At 39.6% G+C, this 25,488-nt stretch overlaps 1 protein-coding gene across 1 annotated transcript in view; it reads right to left on the bottom strand.

The window, feature by feature from the left end:
• cyyr1 (cysteine/tyrosine-rich 1) overlaps window positions 1–18,724 on the bottom strand; it is a 38,976-nt gene extending 20,252 nt beyond the window's left edge. The window contains exons 1-2 of the mRNA XM_043701396.1: window positions 18,015–18,724; window positions 16,358–16,460 (exon numbers count right to left, since the gene is read on the bottom strand). Coding sequence (XP_043557331.1) covers window positions 16,358–16,460; window positions 18,015–18,078 — 167 coding nt within the window. The 5' untranslated portion in view covers window positions 18,079–18,724. The remainder of the gene's footprint in view (window positions 1–16,357; window positions 16,461–18,014) is intronic.
• Window positions 18,725–25,488: the final 6,764 nt, after the last annotated feature.

The following is a 25,488-nucleotide window of genomic DNA, read 5'->3' as shown; positions in this document are numbered from 1 at the left end:
TAATTGGAATGTTGTTTCCAAAGGGTACTCTCAGGGTTCAGTATTTGTTCCCTGCCTTTCCTGGTACACCCCACCACCTGGAATTAATGTAGAGAATTACAATTTACAGATGGCATGGTAGTGATAGTGAAGGACAAATCTGCAGACTGCAAGCTGATGGAAATCAATCAGTCAGTTGAGTAGGAAAGGGGAAAGTGTAACTCGATTCGGCAAATGTGAATTCATGCAAATAACGGAATTCACAACAAGCAACAAATTGCAATCCTAGCTGACTGTTTACAAATCTAAAGTTAAAAATCACACAACACCAGGTTATAGTCCAACAGGTTTAATTGAAAGCACTAGCTTTCTGAGCGCTGCTCCTTCACCAGGTGGTTGTGCAGGCCACAATTCTAAGGCACAGAATTTATCGCAAAAATTTACAGTGTGATGCAACTGAAATTATACATTGAAAAATACCTGGATTGTCTGTTGAGCCTTTCATCTGTTTGAATATCATGATAGTTTCACTTCTTTCATGTGTAAATCACAAAACCTTTGTTTAAAAAGCTTCATTCTCAGGTTAGCTGTAACAATTGGTGTTAGCAAGACAATATGTTGAAGATGTTTCATATGTTGAACAATGATCTGTTTGAGGTTTGGCGGTTGTTTAAAGGCGAGCAGTGGAGGTGTGGGGAAGGTCTTGGCGAGGTGCTCATCCTCATTAATAATGTGTTGCAGATCACGAAGAACATGGCGTAGTTTTCCAGCTCCTGGGAAATACTGAACAACGAAGGGTATCCTATCGGTCGCAGCACGTGTCTGTCTCCTGAGGAGGTCATTACGGTTCCTTGCTGTGGCACGTCGGATCTGGCGGTCGATGAGTTGAGCATTGTACCCCATTCTGGAAGGGCAGCTCGTGTATTCACAACTCTCGGGATCAGTGAGAGCATCGACTCTCCCTCAGAGCGCCAGCACGGACTCTATAGCGATGAGTGATCTTCACTCCACCCTTGGCTGGAGCGCTCCTCTGGGTGACTGTAGGAGCGAGACAATCCTGAGGAACTTCCCGGACCGCTCGACGTCTCTGTCTGTGTAACCCTGGCATTTTCTGAAAAACATTTTTCTGTCCCTGAACATGTTTACACATAAAACGTGGAAATCTAGGGAACAAAATATTTTATTTGAAAATTGCAAAAGGAATCCAGTGGGAAACGATTGTCTGTGATTCTTTGGCTGCAGTGAGATCAATGAGAGTGGGATGAGGCCATGTTTTATGGGAAATGGTGGTGTCGTGGGAATGCTTCTGGGTTTGTAAACCAGAGGGCCAGGAGACAGGAGTAACAATGTCAATCTCCCACCTGGGGGGGAGTTTCTCTGAAATATTAATGAATAGGTGGGAACTGAGGAAACAGGAGCTGGAGGAGGGCACTCACAGCCCTCTGCCTCATTTAACTCTAACAGATTTGTTCTTCCACACCCTGCTATTTTCCCACGTGATGCTCAGCTTCCTCACAGGTTTCATAATGAGAAACCGATCTCGTTTTGTCCGGCACATAGTCAGGAACTGAAGCCAAACAGCACTTGGGCAAAGAGACCTCCACAGAGAGGGCATTAGCCCTGAGAAGGAATGTTATTTATTGAAATTGATTCTCTCTTTCCCTGGTCTTTATCCCCCTTTTCTAGAAGCCACTGAAATCTAGAAAATTGCAGCACGGTCAGTTCTGGTGAGCATGAAATTATTATCAATTGGACTGAAGATCCATTGGTTTATGGATCACTGTGTCTCAGGTCTCACTTGTGAATTAAATTAAGAGATTTAAGGGTTGAGAAAAATACAAAAACTGATGAAATAAACAGAATGAATTTAAATTAAATCAAACACAGAAAGATAATGAAGAGAAAGAAAAAATTAACAGAAAGTAAAAGAGGTAGGAAAGAAAAAGAAGAAAAAAAGAGACATCTGAAATTTAAAAGCTCCACTAACAATTTATGGCTTACATGAATCAAACTCAAGTTCCAATTATTCCTTTTATCATTCTGAGAAGTTGTCATAAACCTCATCATTAAACTGGTCCTTGTGCTGTTAGGTACCAGCCCTCTGTTGCTACAGTAGGTTTAATTGGTAATTAACTTGTAAATACTGCAATTTCTAAAAACACATATGGAGGTCATCAGTAAGGTGCTGTTTTCATAAGTTCAACAGAAGAATGGCACAAATTATGCAGTAATTCAAAGAACATTGCTTCTTTGTCACAAACTGATTGACTATTTACACACTAATAATAGTATGCATGTTAAACATAATTATTTTGTCAGAAAATTCAAGGAACTATTACAAAAATTAGTGGAAAATAAATCTTGTGAATACAAAGTGATAGTATTAATTTTCCATTGTCTTCACTTTCCAGCCCCATCAGCCTCTAGATTGAAAAGATCATTGTTGCCATCTCTAACACTTTGCTACCAACTAACATATCATCTGTTTCCCTGACATTTCAGTATTTTAAAGTGACAGGTCCCTTTGCAAAAGCTTGATTCAGCTCTTCAATTACTCAACATCCCTCCATTTCCAACAGCACCTTTCCTTGCAAGGACAAGAAATACAGTACTTATATTTTTATGTCCCCTCTTCCAATTGCCAAGCACTCCCTCCAGTTGAAGCAGCAATTTAATTAACTATATATTGAATCAATTGTCATCTCATAGGTGCAACATTTGATTGGATCAATATCTGATAAATTTTAGACAGTCTGGAATGTTAAGAAAAGTTGCATTTCTATAGCTTTAAAGAATTTACTTGCTCAGTACTTAACAGTCCTTCTGGTGGCTATACTGGAGAATGCACAATTAGTAGAATTACAATAAATTATGGTTACAGTTTGATCTGTGTGTTTTAAATCTGGAACTATGGCCCCATCGGAAATGTACAAGAAGTCTTGAAATTGGCATTATTCTGCGAAACTGTGACATCTTATGAAAACAAAACGTGTTGTCAGAAGCGATGTATAATGTTAGGTTGAATTTATATTTTGTATTTTGTTTTGTGTTATGAAGATATGGCTTTCGAGTCCTTGGGAACTTGGTGACCGAGGAGTTTGGAAGCCTATTCATTTACATTACCTTAATGAGGTTTTTGAAATGATGATCTGGATGTGAATAGTTCAGTGTGTTAAAGTGTAAAAGCAATGTTTTTGTCTACTGACACACAGAAGAAAAAACTAGATTACAGTAGACATGAAATGATCAGAGAAATCAATCCAGAAAGTCAGTCTGTCTCTTTGTGAATATGATAGAGTGGATGCTGGGGTGTCAAACACCCTCATAAGAAATTTGACAGGAACTGCTGGAAACTGAATTTATGGAACTTGTGTTTGGTCTAAAGTTAAAATAAGATTGAGTTTAGTTTGTAGTTTGTTTTAGTTGTCTCAGGAAGATTTATCAGCTGAAGAAAATTAGCATCTAGTGCATACATAGAAACTCACTGGAGAAAAATGTGCTCAGTGACACTGGTCTGTTTGAGAAGAGTTAGTGTGGAGATAGTGATGACTCTTTGCTGAGGTTGGGTGTTTGCAAGGATCTTACTGAAGACAAAAAAAATGTGAAATTCTGATGTCGGTATTGAAATATTTCCAACCATTTTATCTAGTATAATGTAGATCATGTTCGTTCTTGTTTAATAATTGTGTTAAAGGTACACTGGCAGACGTTTGTTAATGTATTCAACAGCTAACCTTCACCTTTAAAAAAAAGTTAGGATCTACCAAGCCATATTTTACTCTGTGGTCTGATTTGTCTAGTGTTAACATCAGCTGGGATCATAGCCGTGTTCTTTAGGTGAGGTATACCTTAGCAGGCATAAGAAACACTGTTTTGTATCTATGAAGCTAATATGGTTTGCTGATGGTTTAATTAGTAAGCATGCTTTAGAATGTTAATTGACCCATGAAGTTTAGAATATACTAGGTTCATTTCCCGATGTTCAGCTTGAAAGATGCTACAATTGGCTATAGTATGCCAAAGGAGAAAGTGAGGACTACAGATGCTGGAGATCAGAGCTGGAAAAGCGCAGCAGGTCAGGCAGCATCCAAGGAGCAGGAGAATTGATGTTTCGGGCATGAGCCCTTCTTCAGGAATGCCAAAGCTAAGGAGGAACAGGAGGAAACGGAATCAGGACTTTGGCTCCTGATTATTCAGAAATACCTGCTAGAAAATATTATCTGTAGCTGTCAGTTGAAAACAAGATTATGTTCAATTATTTTTATTCATTGGCAGGATATGGACATTGCTGGCAAATGAGATTAATTGGGCAATGAGAAGATGTTGAACCACTTTCTTAAAACACTGCAGTCAGTGGGACTTACATACATCCAAAATGCTTTTACAGCATAGAACAGTACAGCTCAGGAATAGGCCCTTCAGCCCAACATATTTGTGCCTACCATGATGCCATTCTAAACTAATCCTATTTGCCTGCACATGGTCTGTATCCCTCTATTCCTGCCTCTTCACGTCTGTTTAAATGCCTCTTAAATGTTGCTATTGCGTCTGCTTCTACGACCTCCCCTGGCAGCACATCCAGGACCTAACTATCCTGTGTGTGGGGGAAAAAAAAAATCCTTGCACATCTTCTTTAAATCTTTCTCTTTGACCTTAAACCTTAGGAATTTTTATAAACCGAGAAAACTGCGGATCCTGGAAATCAGAAATAAAAACAGAAATTGCTGGAAAAGCTCAGCAGGTCTGGCAGTATCTGTAGAGAGAAATCAGAGTTAATGTTTTGGGTTTTGAGAGAGGTTGGGCTCTGACAGAGTTCTGAGGAAGGGGCACTGGACCCAAACTTTAACTCTGATTTCTCTCCATATTAGAATTTTTCCTTTGTGGGCACTGAGAACCTGACCCACTGACAATGAAAGAAACAGCAATTATTTTTAAAGTGGGATTGTGTCTAATTTGGATAGAAACTTGGAGGTGGTGGTCCCCAGGTACCTTTCAAATTTAAACAGCCTCCAGTCTCCTACATCTATTTATATTAATAATTTTGGACTTTTCTTGTGTATAAGGTCATTACACAACTGAATTGCTTACTTTGATCCTCCAATTATCTAAATATGAAATATGCTGTTACTTTAGTTCAAATCTTGTTCAATACAAATTAAAAAGTCAATGCAACATGCCCTTTGAATTAATTTTCTCCCTTTGACTTGGTATTGTTTAATGACTGCTCATGGATTCATCCAGTTTCCTCTTCAACTAATAATGCTGTTGGACTATTTCTTATGTTTTTCAGGAAGAAAGACAAAAAAAAAACTTTTAAACAGCCTATTAGAGTTGAGTAGAGATCTTCCTTGAGTAGAGATCCTTTTAAGACAGTTGCAAAGAAGAGATGTATTGACCATAGCCTCGGATCTTTGGAAAGGCATTGTTTGGTTAAATGGGTAATCAAGGGAATTACTTATAAAGGGCATGTGTTCTGAGAGATATAACTAGGCATTATAAAGTCTATCTCTTCCTTTTGTTAGAGAAAAGTCTAGATAAATAGCCATCCTCCGATATGCTCCAAGAAAGATCATTAGAAACAATATCTGGAGAAATAAATCAATTGAGACAGGATGTAACAATTTATATAAGCACTGGTCAAAGATGTTATATAAAACTTTTCCACTAAATAAATCTCTTCTTTAAGATTAGTTCAATCATTTTTTTATTCTCTCACTGGTGTTCTATTCCAATGGCAAAAAAATGACAAGTATGTTATCCAAGTTCCAATCTGGATATCCCTTGAGAAAATCTTCCAAGGCATGGTCCTGAAAAATCCTATTGTCACTTTACCTTGGTACAACAGCAACTTCTAAGCTAAGATTTTAAGAGCTTAAATGGAACTACTGTTTTAGCATTTAAAGTCAGTACACTTCCAAAATACAGATTAGGAATGCAAGGGACACAGAAGTGCCTGTTAATGAAGTTTGCAATTAATTAACAGAATCTGAAAACAATACAAAAAAAACTGTTCATCTAATTTACAGCTTGTCCTATATTTTAGCTCACTTATCAATGGGTGCCGGTCAAGAGCTTTGTGTATTATTTCTATAGCAACAAATAACAAGTCTGCCTATTTGTCAGTAATAAAATAGTACCTCCATGGTGATGCTGTTGGCACAATGCAGACAAAGCATGGATGTTTTGAAATGCTGATAGCCAAGAAATCAAGAGAACATTCCCAGTTGGTTTACGTAGGATTGAAATAATTAGTATTGACTATTTTCCATTTTGCTTTTACTTCCTATATTCAGACCACCTATATATACACACACAGTAGATGGATCTTTTATATGCTTTACGCTGGTCAATTTAGGCAGTCCTGAAACAGATAGCTAATAAACCAAATCGACTATTTTTCAAGTATCCCAGGCTCTGGTCAATCCATACCTTCTCTGGGATTGTTCTGCAGGTTATTGCTGAACTTTCAAACTTAATTTTGGCGTCTTTTTTTAACTGCTGAAATATGTAAGTAATGGTCCAACACTTATTGTGCAAGATCATATAAGATAAAGAAAGAAGATAAATTTAAAAGTTATCATTAGCTAATACTAAACTTAACGGTATAGAATGAATTTTAAAGACATGATGCTTTGAACCTTAATTTCTGTAAAATGAAGATTCAGAGGTAAGAATAACATATCACGTCTTAAAGGTTAGAGGAACAAAGTAAGATATTTCAGGAATCAGTTACATACAGCAAAAATTGTAAAGAGGAAAATAACATTATTGTAGACAGATTTGTGACTAGAATGTTGGCCTTTTGGACAATAAGATTGTCATGGATTATTTGCAACATAGGAAATGTGGAAGAATATGAAAATACATAAAAATAATTACATTGAGTAATGTCTTTACTATTTTGATGTTTGTAAGGAGATGACAATACTAGTGTGTAAAAGATGTGGGGTCAGAAGGGATCAGCAATTTTATTTTTTAATAAACTGTTGTTTATTCTGCAATGGATTTCAAGCAGCCAGGCTGAGTAGGACTATGCATTGAAAAAGACATTACAAACATAAGACTGGTCGGTGCTGATTCACCTGTGGAAGCAAGATTCATCTTTGCCTTTGTCTTTATCTGTTAGGAATCATGAATGTGTTTCCCATTTTTTATATTCTTTCAGAAATCTCCCAAAAGTGAAATCCAAATTGTCAGTCGTTTATCGTTATGAGCCAAGGAATCTTTAAATCAACTGTGCACATCTAAAGGACATTTATACTAGAAACATGCAAATTCATCAACTGCTATGACAGCAAAATAAAGAGATTACTTTGCCTTTTTCAAAATGTCAACAAGTGACCTTTAATTGTAAATAAATTAAATGTTTTATCAAAATAATATATTTGAAACAAGCTGTCATCCCAGTTCACGTACATACTTAAAATTTATTTGAAAACAAAATAGAAAGTCTTGCACTTGCACAGTACTTTATCACATCACTTAGACATATTTTCAATCAATCAACTTATATGCAGTTAATTACTTTGAGGTACAGTGATTATTGTTAAAAACAACTGCTGGCCAAAATGTTTAGACACAGGTATCTCCTATCCACTGAATAACCAATTAATCTGTTTTTGGTAATGGCAGTCCAGGGTATAGTGTTGGTCAGAATTCCAGGAAGAACTGTTTGTTCTTTTTGAAATGCTTTTTGGTATATTTAATGTTTACATAAATATAGTGAAATGCTGTCATTTAAAGTAGAGGTGATCATCCATCTCCAAACCCAAGCAAATCCAGCTACTTGGGGTACCATTCAACCATGCAGATACTAAATCATATTTTAAACACACACAACAGAAGCTATCACAAACATTCCTGAAATATGCAACCATTGAGGTAAACAACTATGTGAATAGACATCTGAACACGTACCCACTCAGAAATGCAACCAACACATGCAGTTATTCAAATATAGCTAAACATGATCAGTCAAATATTCAGCCATTGAAACACAGCATGTTAAACATAATCAAATCAGTTAAACACAAATAAATAGCTATTCAAACATACTCTTCGGAGGGTCGGTGTGGACTTGTTGTGCCGAAGGGCCTGTTTCCACACTGTAAGTAATCTAATCTAATCTAATCTAATATAGTGAGACACATAACCATTCAATGATACTGCTACTAAGACATAACTAAAGTTCACAGTCACTCAAAATCAGAAATACAATCTTCTCAAGCATACATTCATACAAATACAATCAGCTATTCAAAATAGCAAACATTATGTAGAAATATTTAAATGCAAGCAACACCGTCACTCAGAGCATGCATGTTCCATGAACAAAGATGCTGAACCTCTTTACCACTCAGAAGCACAATCAACCAAACATTCAGCCACTCAGATACAGAAGTAGTTACACATCAAAGTAGTTACACAAATATGCTTACACACAAACCTCAGCACACATAGAGATAAGCATTGTTCCATAATCTACCGTCACAAGGGACAAGATTTTCCTTTTGTGATTGGGAAACTAACATCAGAACTGTCTGGTCGAAAGCAATCTCAAGCTCCATTATTAATCTGAGTAGCCCATTAATTGGCAGGAAAGGTTGCTGCTAATCGGTGGTTTTGGGTGGCAGAACTGATAAGAGTGCTGCTCTAAGTGCAATAGACCTTAGACTTATTGAATTGCAGTGATTGATGTGTAACATAAGCGACAGAGGACTGGAACACAGGGCAAGGGGTACTACTCACTTCAAAATTCAGACCTAGAGTTCCTCTTTTTGGAAGCTAATTGCAGACAGCCACCCTCCCAGACCAATAAGGCGTAGTTATAACATAGAACTGAGACCATCACAGAGCAGGATTGGAAATTCATGGGGACCCCACTGCCTGCAAGTTTCCCTTCAAGACTGTCACCATCCTGAGTAGCAAATATATTGATTCTATGATTACCGTTGCTCAGGTAAAAATCCTCAAACTCCCTCACTAACAGCATTGTAGTTATACCTACACTAAATGGACTGCATCAATTCAAGAGGGCAGCTTACCACTACCTTCTCAAGAAGGAAGTGTGGACTGCAGATGCTGGAGATCAGAGTCGAGAGTGTGGTGCTGAAAAAGCACAGCAGGTCAGGCAGCATCTGAGGTGTAGGAGAATCAACATTTCGGTCATAAGCCCTTCATCAGAACACTTTCTCTGTTTTATCAACACCATGTAAATAATGCCAGATATGTAAGCTTCTGTTCTTTTATTGTGAGGAAGGTAAAGAAAAGTAGTAGTGAAGGAAGGCAAAAGTGAAAAACAGCATTGAAATGGAGTTAATATTTCCATGTAGCTTCAATTTCAATGAAGAGTCATATTGACTTTGAAATGTTAACTCTATTTCTCTCTCCACAGGTGTTGATGGACCTGCTGAGTTTCATAGAACATAATATAATACAGCACAGAACAGGCCCTTTGGCCCTCGATGTTGCGCTGACCAGTGAACTAATCTAAGCCCATCTCCCTACACTATCCCATCATCATGTGCTTATCCAAGGATTGTTTAAATCTCTCTAATGTGGCTGAGTTAACTACATTAGCAGGTAGGGCATTCCACCCATTCCACACCCTTACCACTCTCTTAGTAAAGAACCTGTCTCTGACATCTGTCTTAAATCTATCGCCCCTCAATTTGTAGCTACGCCCCCTCGTACAAGCTGACGCCATCATCCTAGGAAAAAGACTTTCACTGTCTATCCTATCTAATTCTCTGATTATCTTATGTCTCTATCAAATCCCCTCTGAGCCTTCTTTCCAATGAGAACAGACTCAAGTTTCTCTGCCTTTCCACATAAGACCTTCCCTCCTGGTAAATCTCCTCTGCATCTTTTCCAGTGCTTCCACATCCATTCTAGAAAGCACAAGCAGTTTTTGTATTTATTTCAGATCTCCAAATCTGCAATTCTTTATTTTAACATTATAAGGAAAGCAGAGTCTTTGTACCATTGTTTATGTGATCATTTTTCAGATGCAGCACTTCAGTTTTCTGCTGTGAATTTAATCTACAATGCATCTGCCCATTTCACTAGTTGACATTCTCATCATCTGCTTCTATCCTGTCTGTTAATGTGGCTTTGAAACTCACTTATACTTGCTATTTAAGAATGCCTGGCACCTGCTTAGAATAACAGAAGGGCATTTGCAAGTATCACTTGCAGTTTAAGAACTTTTTTCTAGAAAAGGTAACTAGGATATAAGCAATAATGTTACAATGTGTTGCAGAAGGTTAGTGACTTTAATATGGTAACATTATATTCCTGACGTATGCATCTTGAAAACTGATCTGTCAAAGTAATGGTCACTCCTTTGAATGTCAACAGGCAGTGGTTAGGTTGTCTGTCTGTCTGTCACTGTCTCTTATTGGAGATGGTCATTGCTTGCCATTTGTGTGGTGAGTATGTTACTTGTGACTTTTTAGCCCACGCCTGGGATATTGACAAGATCTTACTGCATTTGGACGTGGACTGCTTCATTACCTGAGAAGCTGCAAATCGTGCTGAACATTGTGAAATCATTGGCAAACACCCACTTTTGACCTTACATTGGAGGGACCATTACTAATGAGGCAGCTTAGGATGTTCGCATTCAGGGGAAGCGGAGATCTTGCAGAGATATTCCAAGGCTGAGATGACCGACCTCCAACAACCACAACCATCTTCCTGTGTGCTAGGTCTGACGCCAACCAGCAGAATTTTTCTCCTGATTTCCATTGAGTCCAGCTTTCCTCGGGCTCATTGCTGGCACACCTGGTCAAATGCAACCTTGGTGTCCAGGGCAGTCACTTTCATCTCACCTCCTGAATTCTTCTCTCTTCTGTCCAAATGACAGTTAGGAAAGATCACAAGTTAGTAAATGTGGAAAGATGGCTCTGTTAATTAATAATGGTATTAATGCATGAGAGACGGGTGACCTAAGTTCATAAAATCAAGATGTAGAAGTGATTAGGGTAGAAATGAAAAATTACAAAGGCACAAAGTCACTTGTGGGAGTGGCGTGGTCTCTGAATGGTAACCTTGTGGTAGAATGGAGTGTAAAAGAAGAGATAATAGATACTTGTCAGGAAGATACCATGATAATCATGGGGGTTTTAATCTTCATAGACTGGAAAAATCAAATGGCCTGTATGAAGTGTTCATGGTTTTTTTGGCTCTGGAACAATCAGAAAAAAGGCTGTATTAAAACATAGACCTGGTATTGTGCAGTGAGATAGGATTAATATATGACCTCATATAGAGAAGGCAGCCCTACATAATAGCAATCATAATATGAATTAAATTTACATTCAGTTGGAGGGGGAGAAGAATGTGTCCAAAACAATTATTTTTAACATAAGTAAGGGCAATAAAGAGAGCATGAACACAGAGCCAGCTGAAGTAAACTTGTCAGTTAAGCAAAGTAATAGGTCAATAGAGATGCAGAGGCAGACATTTAAAGTGATATTTCAGAAATGCAGAGTGGATGCAGTGCAACAAGAAAGAAAAGTTCTGAGAGGAGGACTCACTTACTTTTGGTAACAAAAGAATGTTAAATATAGTATCAAGCTTAAAGAAAAAGCACATTGTGCAAAAATGTGTGGCAGGTCAGAAGATTGAACAGAATATTTCAACAAGCAAATAATTACTAAAAGATTAACAAGGAAGGAAAATTAGAGTGTGAAGAAAGTCACATTTCGCCAATTTATTGGAGTTTTTTTGAGGAAGTAATAGATGTGGATAAAGGGGAACAAGTGGATATGCTGTACTTAGATTTCGAGAAGGCATTTGATAAGGTTTCAACATCAAAGGTTATTACAGAAAATAAAAACATATTGTGTAGTATATTCATATGGATAGAAGATTGGCTAGCTAACTGGAAACAGTAGGCTTAAATGGGTCATTTTATGTTTAGCAAGATGTACCAAAAGGTATATCACAGGGATCAGTATTGAACATAGAACATAGAACAGTACAGCACATTTCAGGCCCTTTGGCCCTCTCTATTGTGCCGACATTTTATCCTTCTCTAAGATCAAACTAACCTACATTGTACTATCTTCCATGTGCCGACCTAAGAGTCGCTTAAGTATCCCTAATGTATTTGACTCTACTACCACCACTGGCAGTGCATTCCATGCATCCACCCTCTCTGTGTAAAGAATCTATCTCTGACATCTCCTCTAAACCTTCCTCCAATCACCTTAAAATTAGATCCCCTCGTGATAGCCATTTCTGCCCTGAGAAAATTTCTCTGGCTATCCATTGTATCTATGCCTCTCATCATTAGATTAGATTAGATTAGATTAGATTAGATTAGATTACTTACAGTGTGAAAACAGGCCCTTTGGCCCAACAAGTCCACACCAACACGCCGAAGCGCAACCCACCCATTCCCCTACATTTACCCCTTTACCTAACACTACGGGCAATTTAGCATGGCCAATTCACCTGACCTGCACATCTTTGGACTGTGGGAGGAAACCGGAGCACCCGGAGGAAACCCACGCAGACACGGGGAGAATGTGCAAACTCCACACAGTCAGTCGCCTGAGTCGGGAATTGAACCCGGGTCTCTGGCGCTGTGAGGCAGCAGTGCTAACTACTGTGCCACCACTTGTACACCTCTATCAAATCACCTCTCATCCTTCTTCGCTCCAGTGAGAAAAGCCCTAGCTCCCTCAACCTTACTTCATAAGACGTGCCATTCAGTCCAGGCAGCATCCTGGTAAATCTCCTCTGCACCCTCTCTAAAGCTTCACATCCTTCCTATAATGAGGCAACCAGAACTGAACACATTATTCCAAGTGTGGTCTAACCAAGGATGTATAGAGCTGCAGCATAACTTTGTGGCTCTTAAACTCAATCCCACTGCTAATGAAAGCCAGCACACCATATGCCTTCCTTATAACTGTCTCAAACCTGGGTGGCAACTTTGAGGGATCTATGGACATGGAGCCCTAAATCCCTCTGTTCCTCCATACTGCCAAGAATCCTGCCTTTAACCCTGTATTCTACATTCAAATTCAACCTTCCAAAATTAATCACACTTTTCCAGGTTGAACTCCATCTGCCACTTATCATCCCAGTTCTGCATCTTGTCAATGTTGCAATCTACAGTAGCACTCCACACTATCCATCACTCCATCAACCTTCGTGTCATCGGCAAATTTACATCTTTGCCTGCAATTTTAAAAGATGAGAGATTTAATAAACAATCCATGTCTTTTTCAATACATAATTTCAGTTGCGTCACAGTGTAAACATTTACTATAAATTGTGTTTTACGATCTTATACTCTACAACCACCTGATGAAGGAGCAGCGGTCCAAAAGCTAGTGCTTCCAAATGAACCTGTTGGACTATAACCTAGCGTTGTATGATTTTGAACTCAATTATACAAGACATTGATAATACTACATCTGAAATACTGTGTACATTATTGGGGTTCCATTGACCAGAAGCTGAACTGGACTAGCTATATAAATACAATGGCTATAAGGGCAAGTCAGGGGCTAGGAATACTGCAGTGAGTAACTTGCCTCCTGACTCTCCAAAGCCTGACCACTATCACAAGCATATCTCAGGAGTATGGTGGAATACTTCATACTTGCCTCAATGACTGTCGCTCCAGCAAAACGCAAGAAGCTTGAAACATCCAGGCCAAAGCCTATTTGATTACACTACATCCACTCCCTCTACCACCGATGCTTAGTAGCAGCAGTATGTACCATCTGCAATATCCACTGCAGATATTCACCAGAGCTCCTCAGAACAACTTCCAAAACCGTAACCACTACCATATAGAAGGAAAAGGTCAGCAGATACATGGGAATACCACCACCTGCAAGTTTCTCCCTAAGCTACTCATCATTCTGACTTGGAAATACGTCCCGTTCCTTCAATGTCACTGGGTCAAAATTCTGGAATTCCCTACCTAACAGTATTGTGGACCTACCTAGATCACATGGACTGCAGTGGTTCACTACCACTTTCTCAAGGTTAACTAGTGATTGGGAACTGAATGCTGGCCCAGCCAGAATTGTGTCCCATGAGTAAATAAGTACAAACTGGTATTTTTAAAAATTCAGGTACCTGTTCTTCTGTAACACCTGGCCTTATCTATTGACTTGCTCTTAGATTTGTACTATCCCTTTCTATTATAATGTGTGTATTATTTCTCATATAAATATTTTCTTTCCTCCCTTGTCCCTAATCATTGATTTATGACATCTCTGAAATTTGATCCTTTGCCCCCATGTTTAGTGTAAAGTCTTCTCTACTTCTCTCAGATATGGCTCACTAGAACATCACTGCCAGCATGGTTTAGATGCAGACTGTCCTAACAGTCCTGACTTTCCCAAGTTCTGGTTGTATGAATTGGAACCCACTTCTGCCATAACAGTCCTTGAGCTATATATTCATCTTATTTGGCCCATTTGCACATGACTCAGATGAGAATTGGTTCAATAGACAGAGATTATTACCATTGATGTTCTGCTTTTTAATTCAGTGTCTAGCTCCTCGACTAGTTATGCAGAATATCTTTCCTTGGCCTGCCTATGTTAATGGTACCTACACAGATCATGATGATTGTACCCCTTCCCTCATGCTGTAAGTTCCTCTCCATCCCTGAGCTAAGGCCACCCCTGGGACCGGGCATACAACATAATAATTGAGAGCTTCACTGTTTGCTGCACAGCATTGTGTCACCACCCCTCATTGTATTGTTCCTATGACCATGATATTCCTTTATGCCCCCCGACTTGAATTGTTTCCACATGTTGTGAAACTTGAAAGGGTTCAGAAAAGATTTACAAGGATGTTGCCAGGGTTGGAGGATTTGAGCTATAGGTAGAGGCTGAACAGGCTGTGGTTGCTTTCCCTGGAGCGTCGGAGGCTGAGGGGTGACCTTATAGAGGTTTAAAAAATGATGAGGGGCATGGATAGGGTAAATAGGCAAAGTCTTTTCCCTGGAGTCGGGAGTCCAGAACTAGAGGGCATAGGTGTGACCATAGGGTGAGAGGGGAAAGATATGAAAGAGACCTAAGGGGCAACGTTTTCACGCAGAGGGTGATGTGTGTATGGAATGAGCTGCCAGAGGAAGTGGTGGAGGCTGGTACAATTGCAATATTTAAGAGGCATTTGGATGGGTATATGAATAGGAAAGGTTTGGAGGAATATGGATCGGGTGCTGGCAGGTGGGACTAGATTGGGTTGGGATATCTGGTCGGCATGGACGGGATGGACCGAAGGGTCTGTTTCCATGCTGTACATCTCTATGACTCAATGACTCTAAGTTGAAATATCATCAAAAGTGTTGGATAATTGTGATAAGGCTCCTATACTCCTGCACTCCGGGTCTCCTTGCCTGTGTCACACATGGTCACACACACCTTTTCCTGACCATTGATCAAATCAGAAGATCCTGCCCTAAAATGTGTGACAGCCTCCTGGAATAAAGGTGTTTCACAGTTTCTGTAATTAATCTTTCAGCTCATCAAATCTGAACCAATGTTGCATGAACTGCAAACTTAATGCAGATGTGTTTGCTCCAGATCACACTGGCATCTCTGAGTTTCCACATTCTGCAATCTCAACACAACACCAATGCCATCTAACTGAATGCATTTTGATGACTTAATTATTTAATTCAGTATCTATTTCAAGAACTTTACCACCAGTCCCTGTACTATCTTAAATCTTAGGAACACAATAAACATTGATCACTTACTAGGTACACACCAAACTGATGTTCTCCTGTAGTAATGTAAGAACCAATTCCTACAGTGTGAAAAAATACTTGAGAAAGTAAAGTAGCAGCATCTCTTTCCCCTCTTCACCTTACTCCTTTATTCACTAAAGTCACAGCACTCAGTTCAAAATTGCATCCAGCACCAAGTCACAGTGAGGTGCCCCTATTTTTAAGCTTCTGAAATGAAAAGATTAGTTATGGCCAGGTACAGAAAAACAGTTTAATTGGTTTCCTTAATTAATTAACTTTGGTTGCTCTCACGCAGAATGGAGAACTGAAAGACCAATAACAGTCTAAGTAGGTAACCTATTTGCATCAAAATTTTCTGAAGTTCTCAGGGATTCAAGGACTTTACTTATTACCCACCCCCCTAAATTTTCTAATTCCTAGTGAAAACAATCTAGCCCTGCAATACTTTACACATAAAGTCTTAAACTCTGGAAATATTCTGACCATCTTCCCCATTCTCTCTTCAATACATTTGTATAATTTATTTCAACATGTTTTAAACAAAGCATTCCCATAAAACTGTGATAGTAGCTCTGGTATCCTTTGAGCTTACATTCGGAATGAGCTTGCATGGTTTCAAAATAACTGGGTTAGCCAACTTACGATAAGATGCTTCTGATGTAGGCGTAGTATGAACAGCAGTATGGAGGTGAACCTCTGCAGCAGTAGGAAGATATGCAGTCTTCACAGTGTGCACTGAAACACTCTGAATCATTCAATAACACATTCTCAGTATGTAAAATGTGAAAGCAATTAAATGAATGCTTCTCACTATTTGAAGCATTATAAAATGACAAAAGAAGTTAATTCAACCATATAATTTCTCTCAAGCTGCAATTGGACTAAAATAAATTTATTCTAACTTCACTCCTCTCATGAATATAGTAGGTATGGGTTAGTAACTTTGCAGGTGACAACAAAATTGGTGGTGTAGCGGGACAGTGAAGAATGTTATCTTAGAGTACAATGGGCCCTTGATCAGATGGGCCAGTGGGCTGACAAGTGGCAGATGGAGTTTAATTTACACAAATGTGAGGTGTTGCATTTTGGTAAGGCAAATCAAGGCAAGACTTCTACATTTCATGGTAAGGTACTGGTGAGCGTTGCTGAACAAAGAGACCTTAGAGAGCAGGTTCACAGTTGCTTGAAAGTGGAGCTCCAAGTAGACAGGTTAGTGAAGAAGGTATGCTTGCCTACATTGGTCAGTGTGTTGAGTATAGGAGTTGGGAGGTCATATTGTGGCTGTGGACATTAGTTAGGCCACTTTTGGAATAGTGCATATTATTCTAGTCTCCCTGCTATAGGAAGGATGTTGTGAAACTTGAAAGGGTTCAGAAGAGATTTACAAGGATGTTGCCAGAATTGGAGGGTTTGAGGAATAGGGAGAGGCTGAAGAGGATGGGGCTATTTTACCTGGAGCATCTGAGGCTGAGGGGTGACCTTATACAAGTTTATAATATCATGAGGTGCATGGATAGGGTGAATAGTAAAAATCTTTTCCCCAGGCTGGGGGAGTCCAAAGCTAGACTGCATAGGTTTAAGGTGAGAGGGGAAAGTTTTAAAAAGGACCAAATGGGCAACTTTTTCACACAGAGGGCTGTGCAAGTATAGAATAAGCTGCCAGAGGAAGTGGTGGAGGCTGATACAACTACAGCATTTAAAAGGCACATGGATAAGTATATGAATAGGAAGGGTTTAGAGAGATAAGGGCCAAATGGAACTAGATTGATTTAGGATAACTGGTCTGCATGGACGAGTTGGATTGAAGGGTCTGTTTCCCTGCTGTATAACTCAATGACTCCATGATGACTTGTCACTAGTGGATCCTAAACTAGAGAAATAAGTATTCTGTTATACTCATATCAAAGCCCTTTAAACTTAAAACAAACTTCCAAATTATACGGTTCCCTGATCCAGGGAAAATAGTTTCATTATAGCATAGAGCTCCATTTACACAGATCTACTGTTTACATGCTACCTAGTCTGGCACACTAACACCTTAAAAAATTCTTCCTCATCTGTTTATCGACTGTTTGGACGGAATTTAAATTTAACTTCATTAGTTCTTTTTCCGATCTGAGTTTAAAGCATTGTTTAGGGTAAGTATTTTTTTAAAAACTATCTAATGCTTGTGCCAAAGAGTTCTCTTTCTGAACTGAATATTTCGTCTCTGATCTTTCCTCAAAAGAATGACACTTTTTTCAGGTTCAGGCAAGCACGATTTCTCAGTAGTGTTTCTTAAGCTGTTTTTGTTTCCCACCTGAAAATACATTGAGAAGACACGCAAGAAAGTAACAGTTTCCGTAAGTCCTCAAGATGTCCATTCACGATGAATTCGTAACTGTTCTCTCTTTTAATATCCCAGTTTCTCAAATCACAAGCACCTCAGGCCGGTTAGCCGAGTCTTCCCTCCTTGGTGCACGTTTCTAGCAGATGTTCTGACCACTGATCGGATCGAGGATCCACCACGTTAAAAGAAAGAAAAGGAATACGAACCGAGATTTTCCTTTCCGCCTAACTTTTGGGCAGTCTTCTTCCGAAACCAACTTCCATGCCCGATCTTGGTAGCTTGCTGGCGTTATTTTTAAGTATTAGTTTTATTTATTTTTCTTATTCCTGGTATTAAGCTCAAATTTCTGCAAACTAAATTCCCAAAGCCTGTCGCTCTTCGTCAGCTTTGCGGTTGCACTACACTTTTCTGACTGCTGGCTTGTGCCGCAATCTCAGGTTACAACCCCGTGGGTGGCATTAGAAAGCTGGGTGGTGCCGGCACCGCTCAATAAACCCTTATTTAAACCAAATCACTGGTAGAGATTTTTTTAAAAAGCTATTATGTGTGCGTGTGTGCGCAGGAAGTTATTTAAATCGTTCTCCCGCCCAAACCTTAATCCGTAATCGTTATGTAATATTCAACAATTTCTGCATAGCACTTGTAAATGTAAGGTATTTAAAGTAAATTATAGGAATAACAGGCAGTTCTCTAGCACATCCCAGGATACTTCACTAGAGTGGAACAAGATAAAGATTAACAAACTTAAAAAAAAACGGAAAGTTGAAAGAGGGTGTTTGAATGGAGGAGAACAACGCAAAGGGATGAGGAGGTTTAGGAAGGAAGTCCAGAGTTTTTAAGGCATATCCACCAATGCTGCAGGAAAGAAGGAGAGATTGCAAAAGGTTTGGAAGGATGGAGAATTCTTGGAGGGTCGTAGGATTGAATGATGTTATAAGGATAAGCTGGGGCAAGTTCCAGAGGTTTTTGAATTTAGGGAGGAGACCTTTAAAAGTTAATCCGTGGACATGAGCCAATATTGATCAGTGAATTGGTAGTTATGCAGTTCTTTTAAAAAAAGCACCAGAGTTTTTGCATGAGCTCAAACTGATCCAAAGTGGTAGTGGAGTAGGGCACCTGTGTCAGAGCTCGTCTGCTCCAACCATTTTTTCTTTCTCTTAAAACAATAGGTCAGAATGTAGAATAGGTTTGGGTGGAGTTGAGAAATAGTGAGGCAAGAAATCGCTAGTGGGAGTGGTCTACAGACCTTAACAGTAACTACAATGTGGGATAAAGTATGCAAGAAGTAATAATGAGTGATTGTGATAAAGGGATGCAATAATCATGGGTGAATTTAATCTAATAGTTAGAAAGAAATCACATTTGGGTAATATCTTGGATGAAAAGTTCATAGAAGGCTTTTGTGCTAGTTTCTAGGTGTGTACTTTGCAATTGACCAGAAAACTGGTTGTTAGACATAGTATTGTGTATGGTTACAGGCCTAATTAATGATCTCAGAATGAAGACTGCACGAGGTAGCAACAACTCTAATACGATTGAACTTTACACCCAGTCTGAAAGGCAAACAAATTGTGTTTATGACTTGTGTTTTAAATCTAAATAACAGCAACAATTTTGGCATGAAAGCTGTGCTTGCAGATATGAATTTCATCATAGGCAGAGTGGAAAATGCCTAATGGGACATTTAAGAATATTCAGAATAAGTATATACTTACTGTAAAGAAAAATGCTACAGGGAAGATCCACTGTGACTAACTAAAGTTATGGCAAGTGTCAAGTGCGAAAGATGCATAACTGCGCAAAGATGAATTGTAGGTCAGCTGGTTGTCAGAACATAAAGAATGGCAGAGAATAACTAAAATATTAATCAGGAAAAAGAAATTAGACTAGGAGAGAAATTTTGCTCGGAATGTAAAAATGGATACAAAAGTTTCTACAGATATTTAAACAGAAGAAAAGTGAGATCAGTGATGGTCCTCTAGGAAGTGAGAATGAGAAGTCAATAGTAGATAATAAGGAAATGGCAGAAGAAATGAAAAATATTTTGCTTCTGTCTTCACTACAGAGAGAATAAAACACTCCAATAATTGCTATAAACCAGAATGTGGAAGAGAGAAAAGAACTTGGCCAATTACAATCACGAGAGAAATAGTATGAAGCAAACTGATGGAACTGCAGGATGACAAGGCTCTGGGTTCAGATAGATATTATCTCTGGGTCAGAAAAGAATGTTGCTGATGGGCTAATGGATGCTTTGGTGTTAATTTTCCAAGATTCCCTAGATTCAGACAAAAATTAATTGGACTGAAAAGTAGCAAATATAACTCTTTTGTTGAAGAAAAGGGGGAAGCAGGAAACTATAAGTCATTAAAATGGATGTCTACCATGGTGGACAAAGTTAAAAATCACACAATACCAGGTTATAGCTTGTACTTTCAAGTAAACATGTTGGACTATAACCTGGTGTTGTGTGACTTTTAACTTTGTCCACCCCAGTCCAACACCAGCACCTCAACATCATGTTTACCATGGGAAGTGTGTTAGAATTAATTGTTAAAAGAGATTATAGAAACATAATGGAACTAGACTGCATGGTTTTGTGAAAGGGATATCAGATGAACCAAGTTTTTTTTAGAATTCACTGAAGAAACAACACACACTGTGGATAAAGGGGAGTCTGTCCATGGATTTCCAAAATCAATTGATAAGGTGCTACATCAAAGGTTATTGTGGAAAATAAACATTCATGGTGTAGGGGTAATATATTAGTATGGATGTAAGATTTGCTAGCTGCGAGAAAACAGAGCATGTATAAATGGGTCTTTGATTTTCAGAATGTGATGTGCTGAATCCTACAGGCTCCTATTGGGAGCTTCAACTTATTGCAATTTACATCAATGATTTAGATGCCAGGAATAAAGGCATAATATCTAAATTTGCAGATGACTGTAAGATAAGTTGAGAGTGGGTAAAAATTTGGGATGGGAAATGGAGCATAACAAGGAAAGTGTGAAATGAGACTTCATGTGGTCCAGAGTCAATGTTGCGAACTCACAGGGTGACTCCCTCCTGACTGTATACCACCGTGTCGCATCTCTGTCCTGCCGGTGGGACAGGACATATCCAGGGATGATGATGATGGTGATTGTCGGTAAAGTATGATTCCGTGAGTATCACTTTGTCAAGCTGTTGCTTGACTAGACTGTGAGAAAGCTCTTCCAGTTTTGACAGTAGCCCCCAGATGTTAGTAAGGAAGATTTGACAGGATTGACAGGGCTGTTTATGCCATTTTCATTTCCGGTGCCTAGGTCGTGCAGGGTGGTCTGTCTAGTTTAATTTCTTTGTGACTTTGTAGCAATTGATACAGCTGAGTGGCTTGCTAGGCTATTTCAGAGGGCAATTGAGAGTCAACCATATTGCTGTGGATCTGGAGTCGCATGTACACCAGCCCAGGTGAGAACGGCAGATTTCCTTCCCTGAAGGACATTAGTGAACCAGATGGGTGTTTCTAACAATTGACAATAGTTTTATGGTCATCAGTAGATTTTTAATTTCAGACTTTTTAAATTGAATTTCTGATGTGATGGGATTTGAACCCAGGTCCCCAAAACATTTTGTTAAAACATCGATGGAGTGTAACATGTCAGGACTTTAACAATGTAATATCTAGTGCCAGTGCATTGGCAAGAAAGTTGGCACCACACCTTATATATACCTAGGCTGGAAGCTGGCATCCAGTCTGCACATGTGCCACTGATAGTTATAGAACGCTTGCCTTACTCCCTCCTCTCGTATCTTGGCATTCTGCTCTCCTGCTTCAGTCAGCAACTGCCTCTCCTACTCCCTGCTCTTCTCATCCCCACCCTACTTGACTTGGCACCCCTCCCACTAATCCAATTGCTACCATCCTCCCTGACTTGAAATGTTAACTCTGTTTCTCTCTCCACAGACCTGTTGAGTTTCTCCAGCTGGGTTTGCTGCCATGTTGTTTTCTCTGCTCTTGACCCTTCATTGACTCTCTCCCATTCACCACCTTGTTCTAGGAGATGATGAATAGTGAGGCAGCGCAATAGGGAGTGGGAGGGAGGTAGTGAGGGGTCAGGATTGGGACGGGCAAGTATTTGGAGTGAGATAGTGGGTAAATTGTGATCCCAGGATTTGAATTCATTTGAAACATTTGAAAAGTTCTCATTATATTGCCTCTATTGTTTGATGCAGATATACATATTAACATTTTGGGACTGCGAGAGACGGAGGAGCATGACAGCTCAGGGAATAGTGATTCCGGTGTTTTCCGGCTATTGCTCGGTTGTCACGGTGTTTGCACATTGGCGAGGTTTCATTTCCCGTTGTTCCTCCTTCAGAGAAAATCGATGGAGAAACTGTGAAAAGTTCTGAGCGACCCAGACAATGAGGAACAAGGTCTCACGGTGCAGGCTTTAGTGGAGGAAGGATGTTTCAGGAGGCTGTTGCAGCGGCAGCGACGTTGTGGTCCATTCCTTGTGGCTATTGTGGCCGTGTCATAGTAGGGCCTGCGGAGTGGTGGTTTGCTTCAATGTCTTTGGTAGCATGGTGAGTCCGGCCCAGGATTCCAACGGCCCTTGAGGCAACTTCTGCAGCGTCTTCTGGCCCACGATTTCAATGGGCTAAAATTCAATGTCTTTGACGTTGGAGTTTTGCAGCAGTGGAGAATGTGGTTCTTGTCTTTTCCTTGACCGTGGAAGCCCATGAGCCGTGAACTGAACAAAGATGGACTTTTGTCTTAATTTTCTTTCTGTATATGTGTGACGATGCTGCTCCTTTAACAAGGTTATGTTGTCCTTGGCTTTTTTTCAGAGGTTGTAAAAGACGCAGACTCTGAAAAATATGGGATTGAAGGGTTTTAGGGCCAATTTGATGATAGCTAACAGGTACTGCCTCAGACAAAAGGCTTTTTATGTAAAAAAGAGAACACTTGAGCAATGAATGGGGAGCGGCTAGTTCTCCCAGCTCAGCTTTTCTCTGGGTTGGTTTGGTTTTAGCACAGCCATGTTTTGAAGCTGTTGGACCCGAAGAAGCAGGTCTATGCTGGTCCTCTCTCTCTGACGTCTCTCCTGTAAGACCCTGTGCTTGATTTTACCTTTTGTGCCAAGGGGTGTTTATGGGGATTGTTGCAAGCATTGGGACAGCTTCATTGAATAGGGATGATCTGTTGGGTTTTCGGATATGTTCAGTTATTCAGTATTCTGTTCTCTTTTGTTTGTGTTTCATTCGGGTAAACTTGTAAATAAATTCTGTTTTGTTTAAAACTAAGTGGTTGGATCAGCTGCACCCTTCCTGGAATATTCATACTACACCTGCTTAAAACAACTAGCAAAGTTAGGGTTCAGGCTACTTTCTTGAAATGTTTTGAGGGGTCTGGCCTGGTCCATAACAGATGGTATCTGTTATTAATATAGATGTCGGAGTATGACAACTTAAACACTTTTCACTGTATTTTTTGTAAAAATGCAAGTGACAATAAATTATTGTTCTAGTCTATTAAGTTCCTATTCTATTCTATTTGCTGCTGTGTCGCAGGCAGTACCATCATAGTTACTGTGACCACATGAAGGGTGAGTACACACTCTGCCTTTTAGACATAGCCTTTTAAAAAATACAATTTTTTTAATACTGAGGAATGTTACCAAGTCAATTTTGTCTTGGTCAAGCTTAGCTTTAAGTTATGGCAGACTTGAGTCCAAGACATTGACAAAAAGTCGATAAAATGATGATCTTTTATGTTCAATTCATATGTAAGGTTACAGTCAAGCACAATCCAACCATCAGTGCCACAGAAGGGTTAAAGCACAGAGAGGCTTATTAGCTTGTTGCATCTTCCCTGGCTGTCCAAAAGACCAATTCACTTAGTGCCACCTTTGCACCTTCTCCTCAAAGCCTTGCATATTCCTCCTTGTGAGATAACAATCCAATTCTCTCTTGTATGGCTCTCAGCTATGAAGAGAGATTACATAGGCTGGGATTATTTTCCTGAGAGCAGAGGAGGCTGACAGGGGATCTGATTGAGATGTACAAACTTTGGAGGGGCATAGGCAGGATAGATAGGGAGAAATGTTTTGCCTTGGAGGGATAAGATATACATGAATTTGAAAAGACAGGGTTTCATTAGGAGTCGTCAGCATGGCTTTGTAAATATGTTAGAGTTCTTTGATAAAGTGGCCAGGAAGGTTGATGAGGGCAGGGCAGTAGATGTAGTCTATATAGATTTCAGTATAGCCTTTGATAAGGTTTCACATGGTAGGCTGCTGTGGAAGGTTAGATTGTGTGGAATCCAGGGGGAATTGGCAAATTGGATACACAATTGGCTTGATGATAGGAAGCAAAGGGTAATAGTGGAAGGATGCTTGTTGGACTGGAGGCCTGTGACTAATGGTGTACCTCAGGGGTTGGCGCTGGGCCCATTGCTGTTTGTTATCTATATCAATGATTTGGATGAGAATATACAAGGTGTGATTAGCAAGTTTGCAGGTGACACCAAAATAGGTGGTAACGTGGACAATGAGGAAGGTTATTAGGAATTGCAGCAGGACTTTGATCAGTTGGGGAAGTGGGCCAAGAAAAGACAAATGGAGTTTAATATAGATAAGTGTGAGGTGTTGCATTTTGCAAAGTCAAAACAAGGTAGGAGTTTCATGGTGAATGGTAGGACCTTAAGGAATATAGTTGAACAGAGGAACCTTGGAGTTCTCTGAAAATGGAGTCAGAGGTAGATAAGGCAGTGAAGAAGGCTTTTGGTACACTGGCCTTCATCAGTCAGGGCATTGAGTGAAGAAGTTGGGAAGTTATGTTGCAGTTCTACAGGAATTTGGTGAGGCCGCATGTGATGTATTGTGTTCAGTTTTGGTCACCTTGTTACAGGAAGGATGTTACTAAACTGGAAAGAGTGCAGAAAACAATTACAAGGATGTTGCCAAGACTCAAGGGTCTGAGTTATGGGAGGAGGTTGGACAAGCTAGGACTTTGCTCTTTGGAGCGTAGGAGACTGAAGGGGCATCTTCGAGAAGTGTATGAGATCATGAAAGGCATGGATAGGGTGAATGCACTCAATCTTTTTCCCAGGATTGGGGAATTGAGGACTCGAGGGAATTAGTTTAAAGTAAGAGGGAAAGAATAAATGGGAACCTGAGAGTTAACTATTTTTACACAGGGGGTGATAGGCATATGGAATGAGCTGCCAGCAGAAATGGTTGAGGTGGGTACATTAACACCATTTAAAAGGCACGAGGACAAATACATGGATAGGAAAGGTTTAGAAGGATATGGGCCAAGTGCAGGGAAATAGGGTTAGCATGGATGGACATTTTGGTTTTCATGGACCAGTTTGGGCCGAAGACCCTGTCTCCGTGCAGTAGGAGTCTATGACTCTATGAGGGGTAAATAATCAGGGAGCCCAGTATGAGGTAGG

The sequence above is a fragment of the Chiloscyllium plagiosum genome, chromosome 12 (genome assembly GCF_004010195.1).
Source record: "Chiloscyllium plagiosum isolate BGI_BamShark_2017 chromosome 12, ASM401019v2, whole genome shotgun sequence".
NCBI lineage: Eukaryota > Metazoa > Chordata > Chondrichthyes > Orectolobiformes > Hemiscylliidae > Chiloscyllium > Chiloscyllium plagiosum.
This window is presented reverse-complemented; position numbering and strand designations above follow the sequence as displayed.